Consider the following 19,261-nt stretch of genomic DNA (forward strand, 5'->3'; position numbering starts at 1 on the left):
AATGGCCTGCTGTCAACAGATGGGGAGCTTTGTGTTGAGCCACTCCAAGTCCGAAAGACCATTTGCTCTCACGAGACGATATCTCTTACATGGCTTCGATGATTTGGTAGACCTATCCGGTATATAAGACTGCCTTCAAGATGGTGAACCCAAGCGTGATTACAATCTGAACCAGACAGTCCGGCAGTCATTGACCTCCGTCACGAAAGCAGTCTCTCAACATGCCTCTCTATCAACCCGAGAACTTGTACGCTCCAATCCTTACGCAGTTCTCCCTCAAAGGGAAGATTGTGGTAGTGACTGGAGGCTCAAGGGGGATTGGTGCCGAAGTCGTTCGCGGGTTGGCAGAGGCTGGCGCAGACGTTGCATTCATCTACAAGACCAACACCGAAGCTGACGAAACAGCTGCTCGAATCGCGAAGGAGACGGGTGTTCGCGTCCAGGCATACAAATCCGATGTCACGTCCCGAGAGACCATTGCGAAAACCATCAACCAAATCGCCAGCGAGTTCGGCGGAGGCCGCATTGATGTAGCGGTGGCCAACGCGGGTGTCTGCGCAAATGTCAAGTCGCTCGAGTACACGGAACGGACATGGCAGGATATGAACAGCGTCAATTACGACGGCGTCATGTGGACTGCGCAGGCTGTGGGTAATATCTTCAAGAAGCAAGGGAGAGGAAACCTAGTCATCACCGCCTCCGTGAGTGCTATTTTGGTCAACGTGCCCCAGGAGCAAGCTGCGTATAATGCTTCCAAAGCGGCGGTCGTGCAGCTTGCCAAAAGTCTGTCCGTCGAATGGGCTAATTTTGCGCGCGTCAATTGCGTGTCGCCTGGATACATCCTCACCGAAAGTCAGTTGTGGTTTTTCTTCCCCAAAGTCCTATATTTGGCCCCAAACCCACGTGCAATGTTGCTTACGGTGTTCCTTGCAGTGTTGACAAAGCAGCCGAAAGAGCTGATGGAGCATTGGCTATCAATGATCCCAGGTGGCCGGGTTTGTCATCCTGCCGAGCTAAGAGGAGTGAGTAACCCCCCCCCCCCCCCCCGGGCCTGCATTGCATGACACATGGACAGCCCTAATTAATGTTGCTCTGGATAGCTCTATGTCTTCCTTGCCAGTGATGCATGCTGTTACATGACAGGATCAAACGTTGTGATCGATGGCGGATACACATTGCCGTAGCCTATGACCAGGCTGGTGGAAGTCCGACAGACTGGATACGATCTGCATCATGACGGAGCCTGCAGATACCCGGGATAGCCGCAGGGAATTCATGAACCCGATCTCGACGCTAAACCAAGAAAGCCATCGACAGCATCCCATGCTTCCTCGCCCAGGTTCATTTTCCCGCGGAGTAGTTGATTAGACTATGAGAAAATCCCCGAAGAGGATGTATTATTCTCCTCTTCTCTTGCCTGCGAACTCCGTCGGGAGTTTTCTTCAATCGAGACAAGCTCAATTCTAGATGAAGCCTCCTCCCCCCCCCCCCCCCCCCCCCCCCCAGCCACCGTGTTGTAGACGCGGGCGTCTTCGGGATTACGCCTACCACAAATCTGCTCGTGTAGAGACCAACACCCGATAACGAGCTCCTGGCCAAGCTTTCGGTGGATTTGCTTTTTCGAGATTCGTCCGGCCTCTCTTGCTTTCTCTTGCCGTGGCAAGCGCCATCTGGAGGAAGGCACCCCTCCCCCCCCCGCATCCACTGAATGTCGCTTACTGTGTTCAATGTTGGGTCGAATACTCACTCACAAGTCCCCGCAAGTGAATCCTTCAAGCCCTAAGTCGGTCCTGGAATAGTATATGGCTTGAATGGCTTGATTTTGTCTCTGAAGTGTTCTTCCGAGCTCTCGAGCTCCCAGGATCCTGTATCCAGTCGATCAAAATGGCCTGTATATGCTACAATGAGGCAACCAGCACAGTGTCTTTGTTTCCGCTCTACACGAACAGCGGGCAGCAATGAGACGCCTCCTCTCTTTGACGGAGGAAACAAGGTCTTTCCACTCAAGTACCGCTATTTTCAGCACCTCTTGATGCCGCTTGGCTGGGGTAGCGGGGAAAACCAAACACCTCTAGCCTGGAAAGTGGGAATGACCCAAGCCAAGTTTTTTTCTCCCGTCGGATGGCCCGCTCATGGCCAAGCAAATTCCAAATTCTGGCGCGCGCGCCATCGTCGCTTATCTCTTTCTGATGCACTACACCACGATGCTTCGTCACAACACAACATCCTTCTTCACATGCCTTAGTAAACTTTACGAAGCACCCTCGTCGTGAACCGCGATCGCGATGATTCTAGAGTTAACGGAGAGTAAGAGGTGAAGGATCTCAACCCTTGGCGAGGTTCAACACCAATGTAGTGAATGGAGGGACAAAGAATTCAAGAGAAAATAATGATAAAGCGGGCATGTTCACACAATGTTTGCGTTTCACTCACTATCAGCAACTGAACAGCTCTCGGAAGCACACAAAGACAACGAAATACAATATCAACACGATGTCTTCGCTTAAAAACAACATGAAGAAAGCCATGACATCTGACCAGAGCAGTTCGGCACTAAACGACCTTGACAGAACGCAATCGGCAATGGAGCAGGAAGCTCATGGATTCTCTTTGGCTGAGCAGAAGAGAATCATGAGACGGGTTGACATTCGTCTTGTTGCAACTGTCGGGTTGTTATACTGCTTCTCTGTGATTGACCGGTCGAACCTTCCATCTGCCGCCGTTGCCGGCATGAGAGAAGATTTAGACTTGACTGGCAACCGCTACGTGAGTTCAAATCTCTGGCAAACAGTATTTTCTTTGATAAGATGCGCGATCTGAGATGACTGATAAGTGGACGTTGTAGTCGGTTGTTAGCTTGGTTTTCTTCACGACCTATATCACTTTCCAGCCGATCTCAGTCATTCTTGGCCGAACGTTGGGCCCCCGGGCCTACTTCACGGCTATCACAATGATTTGCGGTGGCATAGTAATTGGTATGGGCTTTCTGACGCACTGGGGACAGCTCGTGGCTTTGAGAGTGGTCCTTGGTGCTCTCGACTCTGGATTTTTCCCTAGCTGCGTTTACCTTTTGAGCACTTGGTACACCCGTTGTAAGTCCTTTTCTCTGAAGTGGCAGTTGGAACCGTTAGGTTCGTACTAATGAATTATACTAGACGAGGTTGGAAAACGTTACTCGGTGTTTTATATGATTGTCTGCTTTGCTTCTGCATTTGCGGGAATCTTGGCTTTCGGAGTAAGTGCATCTCAAAATGGAGCTTAGCAGTCGTCTTTGAACATTTGCCTCTCAAAGCTCAATGATGAAATAAATTTCTGACCACCCCCTCTGTGTAGCTCACCCAACTTGATGGAACCGCAAACCTCAGGGGCTGGTCCTGGATCTTCATCGTAGAAGGTGTCATAACCTGCGCTATTGGCATCGTCGGCTATTTTCTCCTCGTCGGGTTTCCAGATGCTAAAAAGAGCGCCTGGAACTTTCTTTCTCAGGAGGAAACTGCTTGGGTGATTTCGAGAGTTCAGGCCGATAGAGGAGATGCGGAATTGCCGTCTTTCAGTGTCAAGAAGTTCCTCAGAGGCGGGGCTGACATCAAAGTCTGGGCTTTGTCTATCATCTACTTCAACAACGCCCTCATCATATTCTGTAAGTGGTGCAAAAATACTTCTGAAACCGTTCGCTAATCAATCTTTATGAAGCGCTATCTTTCTTTCTGCCAATCATCCTCAAAGACAATATGGGCTTCAACACGGGAAAAGCTCAGATCTTGACGGCGCCACCGTACGTATTCGCCGCAATCGTGACTTACACCACGGGCTGGCTAGGGGATCGATACATGCTTCGAGGTCCCATCATTGTTGGCGATATGGTCTTGTCAATTGTCGGGACCTGCCTGATGGGCTTCCACAGCGATGTTGCCGTTCGATACTTGGGCGTCTTTCTCATCACCGCAGGGAGTGTAAGCGCTGTGCCGGCGACCATGGCATATCAGGCGAACAACATCCGAGGACAGTGGAAGCGCGCATTTTGCAGTGCCATGGTAGTCGGTGTTAGCGGAATCGGTGGCATCGCCGGCTCTCTTGTTTTCAGGTACGTGTGTTGCAGGCCCTAGGCCACATTCCATGTGTGCGACCCAGCTAGGGTCCTCCTTGATATCAAATAAACTCTTCTCTCAATATGCGAGTGAGATACTGACCAAATAACAGAAGCCAAGACAAGCCTCATTACCTGCCTGGGTTGAGCACTTGTCTGGGATGCGCGGTTCTAAACGTCATAATTGTCATTGCTTTAAGCTTTTACTTCCGCTATTGGAACACGAAGGCCGAGCGTGGTGAGGTTGAGCTCGAAGCATCGGATGTAAGTTGCCTCTCGACCCATCTATCTACTTATATAGATCGAGCAAACTATGTATGCAAAGTCATTGCTAACTCGCCGATCACTCCAGGAAACCCAAGCATCGGACTTCCGCTACACCTACTAAGCGCTTATCGCAGAGGCTCCGACTTACACAAAGCATTGATGCAAACTCGTCAACTTGATTAGGGCGTTGGCGGAAATTCTGTATTTGACACATGGGCTAGAAGCACTAACGCGGCGTTTGAGGCGTATATTTGGTAGATCATAGACACTGAAGAGCGCAAAACCATACACATTCGTTTCTTAGCTTTCCCTTACTTGAGCCCGAGGGCTCTAAGCCCGGTACTGTGGGTTCGAATTCTATCTCTTCATCAAAAAGGCCTTCTCGTGCGGCTCTGCAATTCCAAACTCTGTGACAGGTGTTTTGACGCTATCAAGGAGCTCGAATCCTAGCTTTTCGTACATCGGTTGCGCAGTCTTGGTAGCCATTACCCAAACTTTCATCTCGACTATATCAGCCTGCTCTAGGCCACTTTTCACTAAAGCAGAAGCAATCCCCTTCCGTCTGTGATCTGGGTGGACCGCAAGATAATCAAGAACTGCTATGAGTCAGCTGATATGAGCGTAGGTAGTCGTTGAGATGAGTTTTCCTACCCAGGAATGGGCCTTTATGTGATTGCATTGCGGCGATTTCAGCCTCCTCGAGAGGCAGTCCAAGAGCAGCTTGTAGCTTTCCATCCATACCCCTGATAGAACCGCCCTCGGTATTGGCCTGGAAGGCTGCCTTGAACTTATCAGCTTCATCTTGCCTGGGTTCCCGAACAGCTGCTTCGGGCCAAGAAATGCGGTCATCATCATCTGGCAGGATCCACCGTGCGTAGCCCACGACTTCACTGCTATCATCATCAACGGCTTTCTGGTGTCTCTTCTTTTCCCTACCGCCGGCGAGGCTGTGGGGCATACGAGCTGTGGCACCCTCGATGATCTCATCCAAAGGCGTCGACTTCCAGAGCGCGCGCCAATGAGTATCGGTATGATAGAAGGCCGTCATGTTGTTCTTCGAAATTCCAGCAGCGTCATCGTAGGTGACGGCTGAGATAGTGAACGTCATGTTTGAGGAATGCAAGATTTGCGTAAGAATTCGAATGGCTTCGCTTAATGGTTCAAACCGGGACTGAGGAATTTTAAGTTGCACCTTATTCTGCAAATTATCGGGTGTTTACTGATTCATGTTATATTATGCCAACTGTATACGTGCGGAACAGCTGCACTTTTGCAAAATGGATGCTGGTGGTGTAAATCTGTCCTTCTCAATGGGGACAAGGAGGTCGAGTAAGCTTACATGTGTCCTCACCTCTCGTCTAGGCAGCAGGGGACCAGGGGTCAGATAGGAGGAATACTGCGAGGGGATCTACTAGACTGGTGCTTTTGATCGTCCCGATCATCATTACCCATCGCAAACACCTGAGGGTGTTCTTCTATGTTGCAGTAGTCTTGGTGAGGCTATCTGGTCACCACATGTTGGACCCGCAACCTTCATGCACTTTTAGAAGTCCGGAAAAATGGATGAATTGAAATATTTCTTCCGTCGTATCTTACTAGCGACTACAAGTGCATGAATCAATTTCTCCAGAACTCCTCCCAAGCCTCTTTGCAAAGAACATCTCGTGTCCGTTTCAGGAGCTCACCAAATTCTACCGGTTCTTTACCCTCCAAGAGAACTTTCCCATCTGCAACTCCTCTCCAGCCCTCGACAGGTAGTTTAAGAAACTCATGTCGTTTATCGCAAGTTGGCATGGCATCAAGTTGCTTCTCGGCTACTCCATCCGTGGCTCGCCTGTTGTAGCAATCTGTGCAGAAGAGTACGTCATGACAGACCATACAGGCGTAAGCGGTTTTCTTCCCCCACCAAGAGAACTTTTGGCCGCATGTTCCATCACAGAACAGTTCAGCGCCTTCAATGAGGTCGCCTTCGTCGGTGGGCCGATCGTCTGCCTCGGCATCTGTTGCGGAGTCTCCATCGTCTCCAGCGTCATCGTCAGAATGCTCGTTAGCCTCATCATCCATTAATTTGACCTTAGGGTCAAGATGACAGAACACAGCAGAGTACATAGTGCGCGCCATTGTGTCGAGTTCTTGACCGTTGCGTATGGAATTGCCAAGAATGTGAAGAGCTTTCGATAGGCAGACCAAATTGTCTGCATCATTCCAACTGATTGTGTCACTGAGTGCATCAATACTACCGATCAAAACACCTTGAAGAGTATCTTGAAAATTGGTAGCGGGGCCCAACTTCAGATACATCCGAGAGAGAACGATCAGGCGGAAAGTGAGATATGTGATTGAAGTCGGCAGTACATCCAGGGCGAGAGGACGGCCAAGGAGCCCTTGGACAGTAGCAAGCAATTCCGTCTTGTGCTTCGGGTCGTGGGAGCTTCTGAAAATTCCATACAGTAGCTCGCTGTAGTTGTCGACCGCACGAGTAACAGTGTAGTCGGGGGACGAGTCTGTGATGGGGTACGGATAGCCTGTTGAACCACTGTCGAGAACCTCATCCAAAGCTAGCCTTGCTGCCTCGATGTCCCCCGTAACATGCTGATAGAGCAGCGAAAGATCGATTCGTAGCGGTGCAGCTGCATTGACGTTTTCCAAGTACTGAATGGAGTCCAGGTATAACTGGAGGACAAAATCAACTTCTCCGGACTGGAGGGCAGCTTTACGGAGCAATCGTGATCTATCGTCGTGGTAGTCGTCGTATTCCCAGCAGAGCCAGGTCAGTCGCTGTAGCGGGCTCCAACTCTTCAAAACACCGATGAAACCCTGCTTACTATCCTCTTCCGAGAATAGATCAAGTTCTTCGTTTAGAATTTCCCCAGTCATAAGGGTTGTCGGATCGATAGATCTTGCGTGAGCGTAAGAGATCGCGGCTGCTTCATTCATCTCCAGCTTTGCCTCGATCCTCGCCTTGGTGATACACACTGTGTGGCGCAAAGGTAACGGAACAGTTTCGTCGTTCATCTTTCCGAAACACTCGAGAATATCTCGATGGCTGGCCTGGGCATCATTCTCCAAACGGATTCGGGACATGAGCTCTCTAGTTCTGACGATGTCGAGAGTGCCACTGAGGCCATCCAGGGCATTTTGACACAAGGTCTCTGCAGGCTTCAAGTATTTGAAGTGTAACATGAGAGATGCAAGTGCACGGTATCCTACGGGTTCAATCTTTATGTCTTCAAAGAGGCCTTCGATACCTAGGACACCTTGCTTCTCGTTTAGAGATTCTCCCATGCTTCCGATCTCAGGTTCGTAGTTTTTCTTGGCTTGCTGCAAAAGAGTAGGTTCCAAGTTGCTCTACTCGGGTCAGTAGGCATCGTGAGAAAGAAAAGGTGGAACTTACGGTCTTGATGGCATCCCTCGCTCTTCGGTAAGAAGCCAAGGCAGTGTCGACACTGAGGGAAATGTAAATTTGCCGCAAGTGAGCCTTCACGAGAGACATCAAACAATTCTGCGGGTTTTCTGAGACGTTCTCCCACCACTCAACCGCATCCTTGCTTAGTTGCTCTTTGTAGACGCTGAGGAGTTGACTCCATCTTGAGATTTTCTCGAAAACTTCGTCGGTGAATGTGCTCGAGTAGCTGGATCCAGTCCATTCCATCATCCGAGAGAACGACTTTTTGTTCGCCAAAGTGGAAGCCAGCGCCTCCATGACCTCGATTTGTTCCTCAGCTGTATGACTTTCAAAGTCAATGCGAAACCAGTGTGATACAATGTGAACCACTGCATAACGACTGAGAGCACTGGAAATAGGGAATGGGTAGTGGCCTGTAGTGCAGGCAAGCTTGGTGCAGTCTAGAAACATCTGCCGATGAATCTCCGAGGGCCTTATGCGGTGGGCGTGGATGTCGGTCTTGTCAGGTTCTTCAATAAAAAACGATCGCATCGAGCGCTCCTTGAATTTCACAGGCAGCTCACCGTCATTGTAGATGGCCTCGTGGTCGACAGCTGTCTGCGTCTTTTCCAACTCGCTTACCGCCGTGCCCCATCCGCCCTGAGCCTGGATCTTGACACGTTCTTCCGCATCAGACCCAGGATCACCAACCTGGAGAAAGCTCTCGAATGGCTCAGGAACCTTTTCAATCTCAAAGTTGACATCGTTCACCCACAATCGTACCAGTGAAACTACCTCGTTGAAGGTCAATGGTCGGAAAGCGAAGGCTAGCCAATGAAGGAGCTTAGGCACAATGGGCTTGTGCTCGAGCTCAGTTCGACGGTAGCAGTCAGTCAACAAGCCTTCATAGATCCCATGAAGTCCCGAAGGCAATGGCTTTTCCAGGTTGCGGATAACAGCGCCTTCGCGTCCTAGGTTGTCAAAACGCGCAAGCATATGCGCAGCGTACAAAAAGTCTAGGTCATTAGTATGCCACGGTACATCTCGGTCGAATGAAAACCTTACTTGGGGCTACCTCCTCGACTTTGTCGGCAATACGTTGTTGGACGTAGCGATCGAACTTTCTCATGGTAGATAAGGAATTGATGTGACTCCAGATAAACGCCCTCAGGTCTTCCTTCTGGTTTTCCCTCGTGACATTGACTGCGAGCACGGGTGATGATTCTTTGACAATGGAAAGAACCCCTGGTCTAGAAGTGAAAGCCACAGTGATCCTTAGATTCTCCTCGCGTATCACTTTGAGAAAACTAAGAAACTCGGTGAGATCATCGAGCTCATCAAGCCCGTCTAAGAGCAGAAGCAACTTGAACTTGGAAGCTTGACCAAAGGCAGGAACCAAGATCTGACGAATGAGCGATTCGGCGACATACGAATTCATGTCGAAGCCATCCTTAATTACCTCTGCATTGACCAGCTCACAGAGCGAAGCGTTCTGCTCGACAGTTTGAATGATGACAGTCGTGATGGCGTTGCAGAAGTTTGAGAGACTGGACGATTGTTCCCGGAAGTAGAAATGCGCGGCACAAGTAAGCTTCGAGGTGTCGTTCATGGCTTCACCAAGCAGCCTTTCGTAGACTGTGAGCCCGATGTGACTTTTCCCAGAGCCAGGTTCGCCGGTGATGGCCAGAGTTAAGTGGTCGGCTCGGCCCTGCTTCAGCCACTCGTCCCATGCGGGCTGCAAAAAGACCCAAGTGCAGGTGTCCTTAACAAGCGTTTCCTTCAAGACGAGGTACTCATGGCCGTCCCCCTCTACCTCAACTAGAATGTTGCGGATCCTCTTTGCGGATGGAGGCTTATTTTGCTCTACCGCCTTGGCACGCTGGTCATGGCCACGGTCCTTCTTTTCTTCGCGTTTTTGGTCATTGAAGGCTTTCAGCAACTTCGCCATGTCACTTTGGATCATCTCGGTGGTGTCACGAATCGAGTTCATGACCTGCATCTGCTTCTCCAGCATTGCAGTATGTGTTTCTTGGTTGGTCAACAACTCTGTGCTCATCTTTTGGATCTCTTCCGTATTTCCAAGGATTGCAAACTCTGTCGCTTGCTGGAGACGTCGAATCTTGAGATCCATGCCTTTACGAGCGCCGCCTAACTCGGTATCCTCGCCGTGAAGAAGGTTGCTGATCCACTTCTCTAGTAAAAGATTAGAAAACTCGAATGAGTGATCAATGTTGTTTGCATTTTGTTCTTTGACTCACTGAAACGGCCTAGCTCAATGAACTTGTGAGCAAAGCCACACATGACTAGGAAAGACGTGAAAACATCCATGAGACAGTTTTGATAACCCTTATGTTTCGGGAGTCGGGTCTCAAGAATCGTGATACGCTGCAAAAAGCTGTTCATGTCTTCAAAGAACACCATCACGATGTCATAGTCTGCCGAGACTTGGCGGCATGCCTGGATTCGAATGAGCTTGGTCACGACATCGAGTGACGAAGAGCACCACTCACGCTTAGCATTATGGTGACCGCAGTGCCAATAGCTGCAGCTGGAGGGAAAGCTGGAACGGCTGCTGAGACGAGCTGCTGTGCGCCCTTTTCGATATAATCGAGGTTGGCAGCAAACAGGCTTCGCAGTTTGTCTACTTTCTTGTCGTTATGGCGAAACTTGTGAAAGTTTTCCATCTCGTGGGTGCCTTGATCAATCATTGCCTGAACGCTATCGAACTTACGCTCCAGGTCGAACCCTACAATTCCTTTGTAGGCTTTGAGGGCCTCTTTCCACAGGTCGGAAACATCGCGATTGTCGTTCTTCACCGCCTCCGACACCTCCTTTTGGGCGGCGCTGGCTGTCATTGGTAAATCTGCTTTCAGCACAGGTCTTCGTTATGCATTTGGCGAAGATGGAAGATTTTGCTGAATCGAGGACAGGGATTCACGCCGTATTTGTAGATGGTTGTCATTCGGGTCTTGAGTCGAACCACTGATAGGGAGGTAATGAAGTTGGGGGCGGTTTTGAAGCTAGACAGGGCAAGTAGCGCTTGGTCGGTAGTTAGTCGCGAGATGGCGCGCTGATGGTGGCTCACGGATATGCAGCCCATGCTGACATGCAGCATCAGCTGAAGCCCAGAGGTCACACCCTCGCCAATCCTTTCACCTAGTGACGCTTATTCAAGAAATATCGTTGTCTGACACAACCCAGTCAACTGGCGTATCCAGGTACGACTTGCCGTTCACAGCAGCCCTACATCAACTTTGTTTACCCTAAATTGAGACTGATGAACACAACAAGACTGTCGGCCCCCCCAAGCACCAAAGCACATAAAAGACACTGCGTGGGTGATTTGCAATAAATACTAGATACATTCTACCGTGGGTAAGCAACATCTTCTTCAGTGTCAATTTCATGGTCATGGGAACCTTTCTGCGAGCCTATCCAGTTTTCGGGCGAGTCTTTGCTCCGCTACTGTCGAGTTCACTGAAAGCGGAAATGGAGAACACACAAAATATTCCAACGACAGAGTAGATCGCTGCCTGCAATATAACAAGGACAGAGGGGATATCTGGAGTCTTTCTCAATGAAATACTGACCTCAACAATATCTTCCGAGGGGAGATGTACGCCAACGCACAAATAACCATGATTGCTGGGACCGAGACGACAGTTACGTTGTTGAGTAGGCTCACGTTTCTTCTATGTCGGAACGCCGACAAATTGAGGATTTTTATAAAGAGATCCGGTCGCTCCATCTTCAGGACTTGAACATCATCAACCTACAACGGCTTCCTTATCTCAACACGTGTGTAGAAGAGGGGCTTCGCATGTATCCCCCGGCTCCGGGTGTAGTGCCTTGTGTGGCTCCTCAACAAAGGCCAACTGTCTGCGGGCAATTCGTCCCAGAAGGAGTAAGAAGCCACATACTCTCTGATCCTCGCTGATCATTATCACTAATATAATTATAGAGTATAGACGGCTACAAGCGTCGCTCAGTACGCAGATTACACTCCGGCCTACAATTTTGCTAATCCGCATGATTTTGTGCCCGAACGTTGGTTGGTTCAACCGCCCGAGAAGTACGCAAAGGACAACAAGGAGGTTGTTCAACCCTTTTCATATGGGCTGAGAAACTGCATTGGCAAGAAGTACGTATCTTCCAAGTTTTTGATTAACCCTGTCGTGATCCTTTGGCGAATTTGGGGGTCTAGCGTTGACTCTTTCTTAGTCTTACCTATCACGAGATGCGTCTCATTTTAGCCATAGTGCTGTGGAAGTTCGACATTGAGCTTGCGGATAAGAACTCGAATTGGATTGATCAGAAGTCTTTTGGTATCTGGAAGAAGCCTCCCCTGGGTGTTCATCTTTGTTCTCGTGAAGACCGTATGTAGGCTGTCAGCTTGGCGAGAAGATGACAGTCTATTGGTCTCATTCGATTCGACGCAGATGCTACAGCAGTGGATTGACTCATCGTTCTCTGTTGTTCTTATTATCATTTTCATAGATAGGACAAGAATCAGCTAGAAAGGCTACGAAACACCTCAGCCCGAAGATGACCGCTTGCCTTCGTATTCTTTCAACCACTTCAGGACTTCTATGACGTTTTGATCCGGGGGAAACACGGGATACCAGTGTCTGATAATCTTACCACCCTCAACAGCCAGGGTGACCCGCTTGATCAGCTTTCGCTGTTTCCAATCAAAGGTAGGGAGTCTTGCAGCGGTCGCAAACTTCAAATCGGCGTCGCTCAAGAGATCATAAGGCAAATGGACCCTCTCGCGAAGCTCTTTCTGGGCTTCTGAACTCTGAGCAGACACGCCAAAGACCTGAACTACCCCAAGGCCTTTCAGCGCCTCAAAGTTGTCTCGGTACGAGCAGGCCTGTGGCGTGCAGCCTCTGGCACCTGGGATACTGTTCCACTCGGGAGGAACTTCTTCCCCTGGTTCTGCAGTTCGTGGATAAATAAAGACAATGATCAAACTATCCACTTGTGACAGGTCGACCTCCTTAGAGTCGTTTTTCGCCGAGGGAAGTGGAACGCTTGGCAGATTGAAACCCGTAAGGTGGTCGCACGACCCGTCGTCCTCAGGTCTGGGGAGGTCGAGGGGTAAGTCTGTACTTCTGTTACCAAAGTGCCTGTGATGCCATTGAAAAACGTTGATTCGAATCAAAATATTTGACTGCCTCTTCAATCACATGTTTGCTCTCATGGATATTCTGCCCCTTGTGCTTTCATGTTGGGTTCAGAGCTTCTTCATAGGTGCAACTCAACTTACCACTCATGATTGGGGCGTGATTTCTGGAAACTGCAGACGCAAAACTGGGAGAGATCCACGAAGTTGCGGGGAAATTTTGGGGTTTAAGCTTGGGGTGTTGGTGAATCTAATAACCTTCGCGTGTGCTGACCCTATGACGACATGTCGTTCCTGTGACTACGCCAGTTTAGCTAGTCTGTGATACTATGGAGCTTATGCTTCCATTCACCCGCAAGTCACATCGAGAAAAGCACTAGCCTAACGAAACCGGATTTCGACGCTTGTATGTTCTTACTTGTTTTGTGAGTAACAGGACTCCGATTGCTTTACCCGGAGTGGGTCTTGAAAGATTACAACTCTGTGTGTTGATTCATTTTGTGAAATACTGCGCCTGTATATGTAAATTACATTATTGATTTTGAACCCCAAGAAGAAGAGGATAATACTTTGGCTGACTGAATTACATTCTTATAAACTGTATGAATCAAATCGCTGAATCATTCTTGGGAATACACTTTGCAGCATGGTGGGTGTTGGTATCCCTATCACAGGGATATTGGTTTATTGGTTCGAACCGTGGGTTGACGAAGTAGGTCAATTGAACTATATAATCTGCTGCGTAGGTGTAAAAGGGAGGTTCTAACCGTAGGTTGGGCAGGCCGCGATAATCGGAAGTAGGGGCCGTAATTGGCCCCTGCGCGGTCGGCCGTACGTCGAGGTCGAATTGGACTTCCAATCCGACAGTGGGAGTAAGTGAGGCGTTGGTTGACGTTAATTTGTATAGTTGAAAACTGATTGATGATTGTTGATTCTTTACATATCTATCATCTCATTGAGGCCAGGAGCTGAACTGGTCGTAGGCTCTCAATCCGAAGCCGCATGTGCAAAGACAGCAGCTAGTCGTTCAGTTAACGCTGATCATCTTACATTTACGCCCCTCATCCCTTGCGGTCTTGTTGTCGGTGTAAGTCGTGTGACGCTGTCTAATCGATTGGCTGATAATACGTCATGACTGGTATGTCTAGTGCATCTGGGTTTGGTCTATCGTACCAGAATGGTATCGAAGGATACATCTTCTTCCACATTCTCCTATAACAGTGTATGCAAAGCTCCTCACGATCTTCAAATCTTCTCTCGACCGCTCTACGCTCGATTCTTTGAGACTTGGCAAAGTAATTGTCGGCATTTTCTTGGTCCCGGTCAATCGCGTCAAGTTTGCGCCGGGGAGAAAATCGGAAGATCCCCCAGCACCCAGCCTTGTTGTAATCATCAATGGCATTCGTCCTTTTGTTGTTATACGCTTGTCGACTTTCGTTTCGACGCTGAAAGTGCATGGCTTTGATTTCATTCATCCGTTTTTCGTACTCGGTGTGTAGTTTTTGGAGACCCTCGCGTTGTTTAGTCTCCAGGGTTGATGGTGTTTCTTGCGAGGCAATGTCGGTTTCAGGTTCCGATCCTGAGGACGAGTCGGATGGAAGTTGTTCTTCGATGGGACTTTCTTGAACTACGCTTTCGTTCAAAGAAATCCGATGGCTGACTTGTGTGAAAGATCTGGGCCGGCGCGGCACGATCAACGGACGAGCGGCGCTTCCGGTTCCTGGAAATGAAGACATGATGGACGACTGTGTTATGACGTGGTATTATACAAGCTGGTGAATTTCGCTGGATTCTGGGGAAGATATTGTTGACCTGTAGGCGGTATTGACTTCTGTATATCCCGATGGCATATGCTTTCTCCGATATGCTGAATCTTCAAGTATGCCGAAACCTGTCTCCGGTGCTCATGACTGTGGCCTTAGACTGGACATTCGGTTAGATCAACCCATAAAGACTTGTTGATATCAACAGCCTCATCAAGGTTCCGTAATGTATCATAAGCTATCATTGGCGTGAGGGTTTCCTGATCAAGCACGGCTGAGGCGTGTTTGACATGTATTTTCACGCAAACAATTAAACTCTAGTGGAGTACCTATGTTGTAAATCTGTAATACGAATAAAAAAATGCTAGTACATTTATGGGACTCCTCTGGTATCTTAGTCACAATACTGCAATCTCAAAAGTATCGAGAGAAATCTATATGTTATACTTGATGTAATTGTGTGCTGTTGCGGAATTGAAGCATTATCGCCAACGCCAACATGACATGGAATCGTCAAATTTTGATCAACGCAGATCACTCCAAAATTAACGTAAATCTAAGGCGGTGGTTCAGTGATGTACTCTCTTCTTCCGCACGCATGAGGTATTGTTGGATTGGAAGTCCAATTCGACCTCGACGTAAGGGTGCCCGCGCAGGGGCCAATTACGGCCCCTACCTTACTTAAGATTACCGCGGCCTGCCCAACCTACGGTTGAAACCTTCTTTTTACACCTACGCAGAAGATCATATAGTCCAATTGACCTCTTCGTCAACACACGGTTCGAACCAATTGACCTGCGGTACGGATACCATTAGGTATCACTCATGGGGACTTTGTATAATGAGGGTTCAGTAAGGCAGACTGCAGAGTGTTTTATGCATGTGTCCAATTATAAACTTGACATCTAAGCTTGAGTAGAGGCAACAACTAACATAACATCGCCATCTGTTGCGTCTGAAGTCCTAGATTCCAGCTGCACCCGCGGAGCATCCAACCATCGTTCTGCCAATGGCTTGCCAGCACCAGGCCAACCCTTGTTTGCCGAGGCAGACAGCGCAAAGACAGACTCGACTAGGACCATTTCATATCCGACATCTAGGCCACCGGCAGTAGCATGAGAAGTGACCGGTATTAAGGTCCTAGAGCAGGCCAAGTTTGTGTTCGAATCAGGCTTCAGTGGAAAACTTTCTGATATCGTCTGGTGACTGCTCGGTGACTGTGAAACCACGCCGCTGGCGCCTGCGGAGGACAAGATTAAAGTGGAAAGCTCTTTCTGTAAAACGCCTTCGGCAGAACCCAAGATGGCGTCTTTCGGAATCTCGGAGATGACAGGTAGAGGCAATCCGTCAGTCTGGCCGCCCTTTTTGCGGCCAGAGATCGCGAAGCCACCCTCGATTGTGTGTAAAGTCTTGAGCTTCTCGTGCACTTTGATCTTGTGGACTCGAATATGCCAGTCCGGCCATCGGTCAGACGGTGGGATCAGCGTGGTGTCTATACTCACGGCTCTGTCGCCCCATGGATACCACTTGGCGCTCGCAGCTTGTACTTCCTGCGTGCTCGAAGCTGTCTTGATAAACGCAGTTGAGAAGCGCACTGGTTCAGACTTCCACTTCACTGCCCATGTCTCCCCACCATCGCGACTCAAAGCAAGGGCGTTGTCTGGAGCAATCTGCTGGATCAACGGCCCCGTCGGTACGGAGAACGTGAAAGCGGAGGAGTACGCAAACTTGCAGTACTTAGCCTGGTTAGCCTTCATAGGCCACGCTACGAACTGTCCTGGCGAAAGGAGAAAGTGATGGTTGCTTCCAGGATGGTTGCACACAATCTGCTGAGGGGCTGGGACGAGCGCAACTGAGTCTGTTGAGGAAAGAGAGGGGTATGGCTCTTCATCTGCAGTCCAGAAGTCATCGTCTTCCGCAAGACCAACCGCAATGAGGGTCTTCAAACACCAGTACGGAGATTGGGGTGAGTTGTAGTCTTCGCACAGGTACATATTTCTAAGCTGAGAATGAGCAAACATTCCTTGAGGTGGCCGCGGACGGGCTGGGATGTAGGAGCACTTACGGATATAACCATCCAATGTTCATGGTACCATCGGAATAGAAGACATCATTGGAGTTGTTTGCCCACCATCTGAGATGTCTTAGTAGGAAGCCTTTGATGGCCCCGGGGGTGTGAAGAGGCTTTGGCATGTTGGGTACTTGTGCCAGAGCTAGAGCAGCGAAATATCCTCCGCAGGCGAAGCGATAAGTTAAAGACCGGCCGAAAGGTATAGCAGAACCTAAAAGGTCTTAGCACATTGCATGGGTGAAGTGAAATCACCAGGAACATCTCACCTTCAGCGTCAAAGTAACGCCAGAAAGTGGCACCAAAGTCTCTTGCTCTCTGGCGGTACTTCTCTGCTCGTTCGGGATCGATATCCGCAGCAAATCGAGAGTAGAGCAGCTGACTGAATTGAATCGCAAAGCTACCAGAGTAGTAGTCGGCCTGTCTTCCGATTCCAATCGCATCGCGTCTGCCAGTCTTCTCAAACTGCTCGAACTCATCCTGGGCCTGCTCTGGTGTTTGCCAAGGACCGTCTGCCGACCAACCATCAAATCGGTAGAAAGTGTCCAGGAGCGCCAAGTCTGAGTTTATCTCGTCGCGAACACTGTCATAAGCCACCCCACATACTTTGAACAGAGCCAAGTTGGCAAAGACTCTGAACCAACGCCAGTTGTTCTTTGGCATTTCCATTCCATTCAAAGACCGAAGCCAGTTGGTGATGTTTTGTTTCGACTTTTCACTCAACGGCTTAAAAATGCGATCAGGCGCGGAAAGGAGGGCAAATGCTACAATTTCGGCCTCAACCATGCGCTGATCGGGGCCGAGAATTGGTCCCCAGTACTCAGGGTGCTCGGGATCGGTTCCTGTGACGAAGCCGTCGATCCATGGCTGGACTACTTCGGTGATTGCAGCGGACAGTGATGAATCTGAAGTGGCATCAGCTCCAAGGAGCAATGCGCCTACAGCCCATAGCGGCCGAGCAAATCCTTCTAGTTGGGCAGCTGTCTCATCAAAGTGCGTTGCCGAAGTCACCGGAATTCGGATCCGGCCCTTGGACGGAGAGAAGTGGGGTAAGAGGGGCCGGAGCAGCGCGAGGGTAGCTTGGACCAAGTCCGCCCTGGTTCGGAGAGGGTTGTTGGAGAATCCTGACAGGGGTGGCATTGTGAGAGATGTTCGCGAACACACAAGATGGCTTGTGCGGAATGGAAGTGCTCGGGTTATGTCTCGACACCCATCGGCTGGTCTTATTTCGTCTTGCGATGAATTCGAAGGCTATTGGTTCCACTGTGGCTTCCCCAGATGCGTCGGATTCCGGGGTATCTGTCGGACAGCCTGCCGACGTGCGTTTGATGCGTTAGCCAGAGGAGGCTGAGTCAAGATGTCGTGACCACGACACGGCAATCCTTTGAATAGTGTCATCAGACGAAAATTAAATTACGAATGAGCCAGTCAGTATAGTCTCTGATGGCCTTTGTCTTGCCTTTCCTGCGAGCTACTGCAATATTTTGCATGATGTGGTTTCCTTCATCTTGAGAGAACCAATGTCAAACCCGCGATTGGTAATAGTGAGCCTCTGTTCAAGATCGACAAGAAACGTCGAGTGCATTCTTCCTCCCTCCTAATGTGTTTGGAAAAGTTTGCTATTGATGCGGTCGCTTGAAAATAGTGAGTGCTTTGAGGGCTTCTATCCTCTTCACTCTTCTTTGGAACGCAGTCAAGCTCCGAAGCGATAAGTATAGGCAGATACATAACACTCTGCCTTTAGTATAATGATGATTTGAGATTCTCGCTCGATAGTTCGTCCCTCTGAGGACTTAATGGCCGCAATCACATTAGTCAGATTGATGACTCCCTCTTATGACGGGAGCCATCGGCACCTGAACATTTCTTGCAGCTCTTCGGAGGTTTGTGCATGTAACATGCTGCAGGTACCCGAAACTCTAGCGCTCGAGGGGCATATTTTGCTGGGTTTCTTCAATCATTGGCCCTAAAATCGTGTATGCTATCCACCATGTACTTATGTTCAAACTATTGGGGCGAGACTATTCAACATGGGTTCTGGTACATGAGAAGAGGAGCTGGGTCCATGCATTTAAGGTTGCTCACAAGAACAACATCATCTGAACGATGAGTTCACTGGTCTTTTGTTTGACAAGTTGTTCACATTGAGCTTTATGTATGGATGAGAAGCATAGAGTTGGGCAGATACAAGCGCAACGAATCGAGCTCAACAACTGGCGAGAAGTAATCATCATAATCACTTCATCGCCGGTACGGAATTAGTGTGATTCGCGGACCAAGATGAGCAGCATCCTGTAGGTGATATTTGAGCAATGGTTGATATGAAAGATTGAGTACCTAACTGATGACGTACGCTATCTTCAGGACCACGTTAGCAAACACGTCAGCCCGTAAAATTTCAGCTCTTGTTCCGTGAGCCAAAGAAATGCGAACACAACTAAGCCCTGGAGATTTTCGAGAACCTCCCAACGCTGAAACAAATCCTCTCAACTCTCGCTTTTCTTCATCGACCAAACCTCGCTTTACCCAGCTGTGACGAGACTGAAGTCAAGCCGAAATCATCCTT

The 19,261-nt window shown here is 49.2% G+C and overlaps 8 protein-coding genes across 8 annotated transcripts; 3 read left to right on the forward strand and 5 right to left on the reverse strand.

Annotated features, from left to right (window-relative positions):
• Window positions 1-221: 221 nt before the first annotated feature.
• CABS01_15316 (short chain dehydrogenase) lies at window positions 222-1,184 on the forward strand (the record flags this gene model as incomplete). The annotated part of the gene is made up of 3 exons (XM_060548651.1): window positions 222-852; window positions 934-1,022; window positions 1,101-1,184. The coding sequence occupies 3 exons, from the start codon at window positions 222-224 to the stop codon at window positions 1,182-1,184; spliced, it is 804 nt and encodes a 267-aa protein (XP_060391918.1).
• Window positions 1,185-2,403: 1,219 nt separating this feature from the next.
• Window positions 2,404-4,475, forward strand: CABS01_15317 (major facilitator superfamily transporter; the record flags this gene model as incomplete). The annotated part of the gene is made up of 7 exons (XM_060548652.1): window positions 2,404-2,766; window positions 2,846-3,092; window positions 3,156-3,235; window positions 3,334-3,640; window positions 3,694-4,084; window positions 4,201-4,351; window positions 4,440-4,475. The coding sequence occupies 7 exons, from the start codon at window positions 2,404-2,406 to the stop codon at window positions 4,473-4,475; spliced, it is 1,575 nt and encodes a 524-aa protein (XP_060391919.1).
• Window positions 4,476-4,711: 236 nt separating this feature from the next.
• On the reverse strand, window positions 4,712-5,462 carry CABS01_15318 (uncharacterized protein; the record flags this gene model as incomplete). Its single annotated transcript, XM_060548653.1, has 2 exons — window positions 4,712-4,950; window positions 5,006-5,462. The coding sequence occupies 2 exons, from the start codon at window positions 5,460-5,462 to the stop codon at window positions 4,712-4,714; spliced, it is 696 nt and encodes a 231-aa protein (XP_060391920.1).
• Window positions 5,463-5,971: 509 nt separating this feature from the next.
• On the reverse strand, window positions 5,972-10,594 carry CABS01_15319 (uncharacterized protein; the record flags this gene model as incomplete). Its single annotated transcript, XM_060548654.1, has 5 exons — window positions 5,972-7,702; window positions 7,749-8,755; window positions 8,805-9,932; window positions 9,998-10,196; window positions 10,250-10,594. 5 exons carry the CDS (start codon window positions 10,592-10,594, stop codon window positions 5,972-5,974), a joined length of 4,410 nt encoding a protein of 1,469 aa, XP_060391921.1.
• A 1,137-nt stretch (window positions 10,595-11,731) lies between these two features.
• CABS01_15320 (averantin oxidoreductase) lies at window positions 11,732-12,123 on the forward strand (the record flags this gene model as incomplete). Its single annotated transcript, XM_060548655.1, has 2 exons — window positions 11,732-11,880; window positions 11,961-12,123. Coding segments are annotated over 2 exons (312 nt in total), but the record flags the coding sequence as incomplete, so codon positions are not given.
• Window positions 12,124-12,273: 150 nt separating this feature from the next.
• On the reverse strand, window positions 12,274-13,015 carry CABS01_15321 (peroxiredoxin DOT5; the record flags this gene model as incomplete). Its single annotated transcript, XM_060548656.1, has 2 exons — window positions 12,274-12,845; window positions 13,009-13,015. 2 exons carry the CDS (start codon window positions 13,013-13,015, stop codon window positions 12,274-12,276), a joined length of 579 nt encoding a protein of 192 aa, XP_060391923.1.
• Window positions 13,016-13,970: 955 nt separating this feature from the next.
• CABS01_15322 (uncharacterized protein) lies at window positions 13,971-14,600 on the reverse strand (the record flags this gene model as incomplete). The annotated part of the gene is made up of 1 exon (XM_060548657.1): window positions 13,971-14,600. The coding sequence occupies one exon, from the start codon at window positions 14,598-14,600 to the stop codon at window positions 13,971-13,973; it is 630 nt and encodes a 209-aa protein (XP_060391924.1).
• Window positions 14,601-15,532: 932 nt separating this feature from the next.
• On the reverse strand, window positions 15,533-17,835 carry CABS01_15323 (uncharacterized protein; the record flags this gene model as incomplete). The annotated part of the gene is made up of 3 exons (XM_060548658.1): window positions 15,533-16,625; window positions 16,693-16,909; window positions 16,965-17,835. 3 exons carry the CDS (start codon window positions 17,833-17,835, stop codon window positions 15,533-15,535), a joined length of 2,181 nt encoding a protein of 726 aa, XP_060391925.1.
• Window positions 17,836-19,261: the final 1,426 nt, after the last annotated feature.

Source organism: Colletotrichum abscissum (genome assembly GCF_030869225.1).
Source record: "Colletotrichum abscissum strain IMI 504890 chromosome Unknown Scaffold_65.1, whole genome shotgun sequence".
Lineage (NCBI taxonomy): Eukaryota > Fungi > Ascomycota > Sordariomycetes > Glomerellales > Glomerellaceae > Colletotrichum > Colletotrichum abscissum.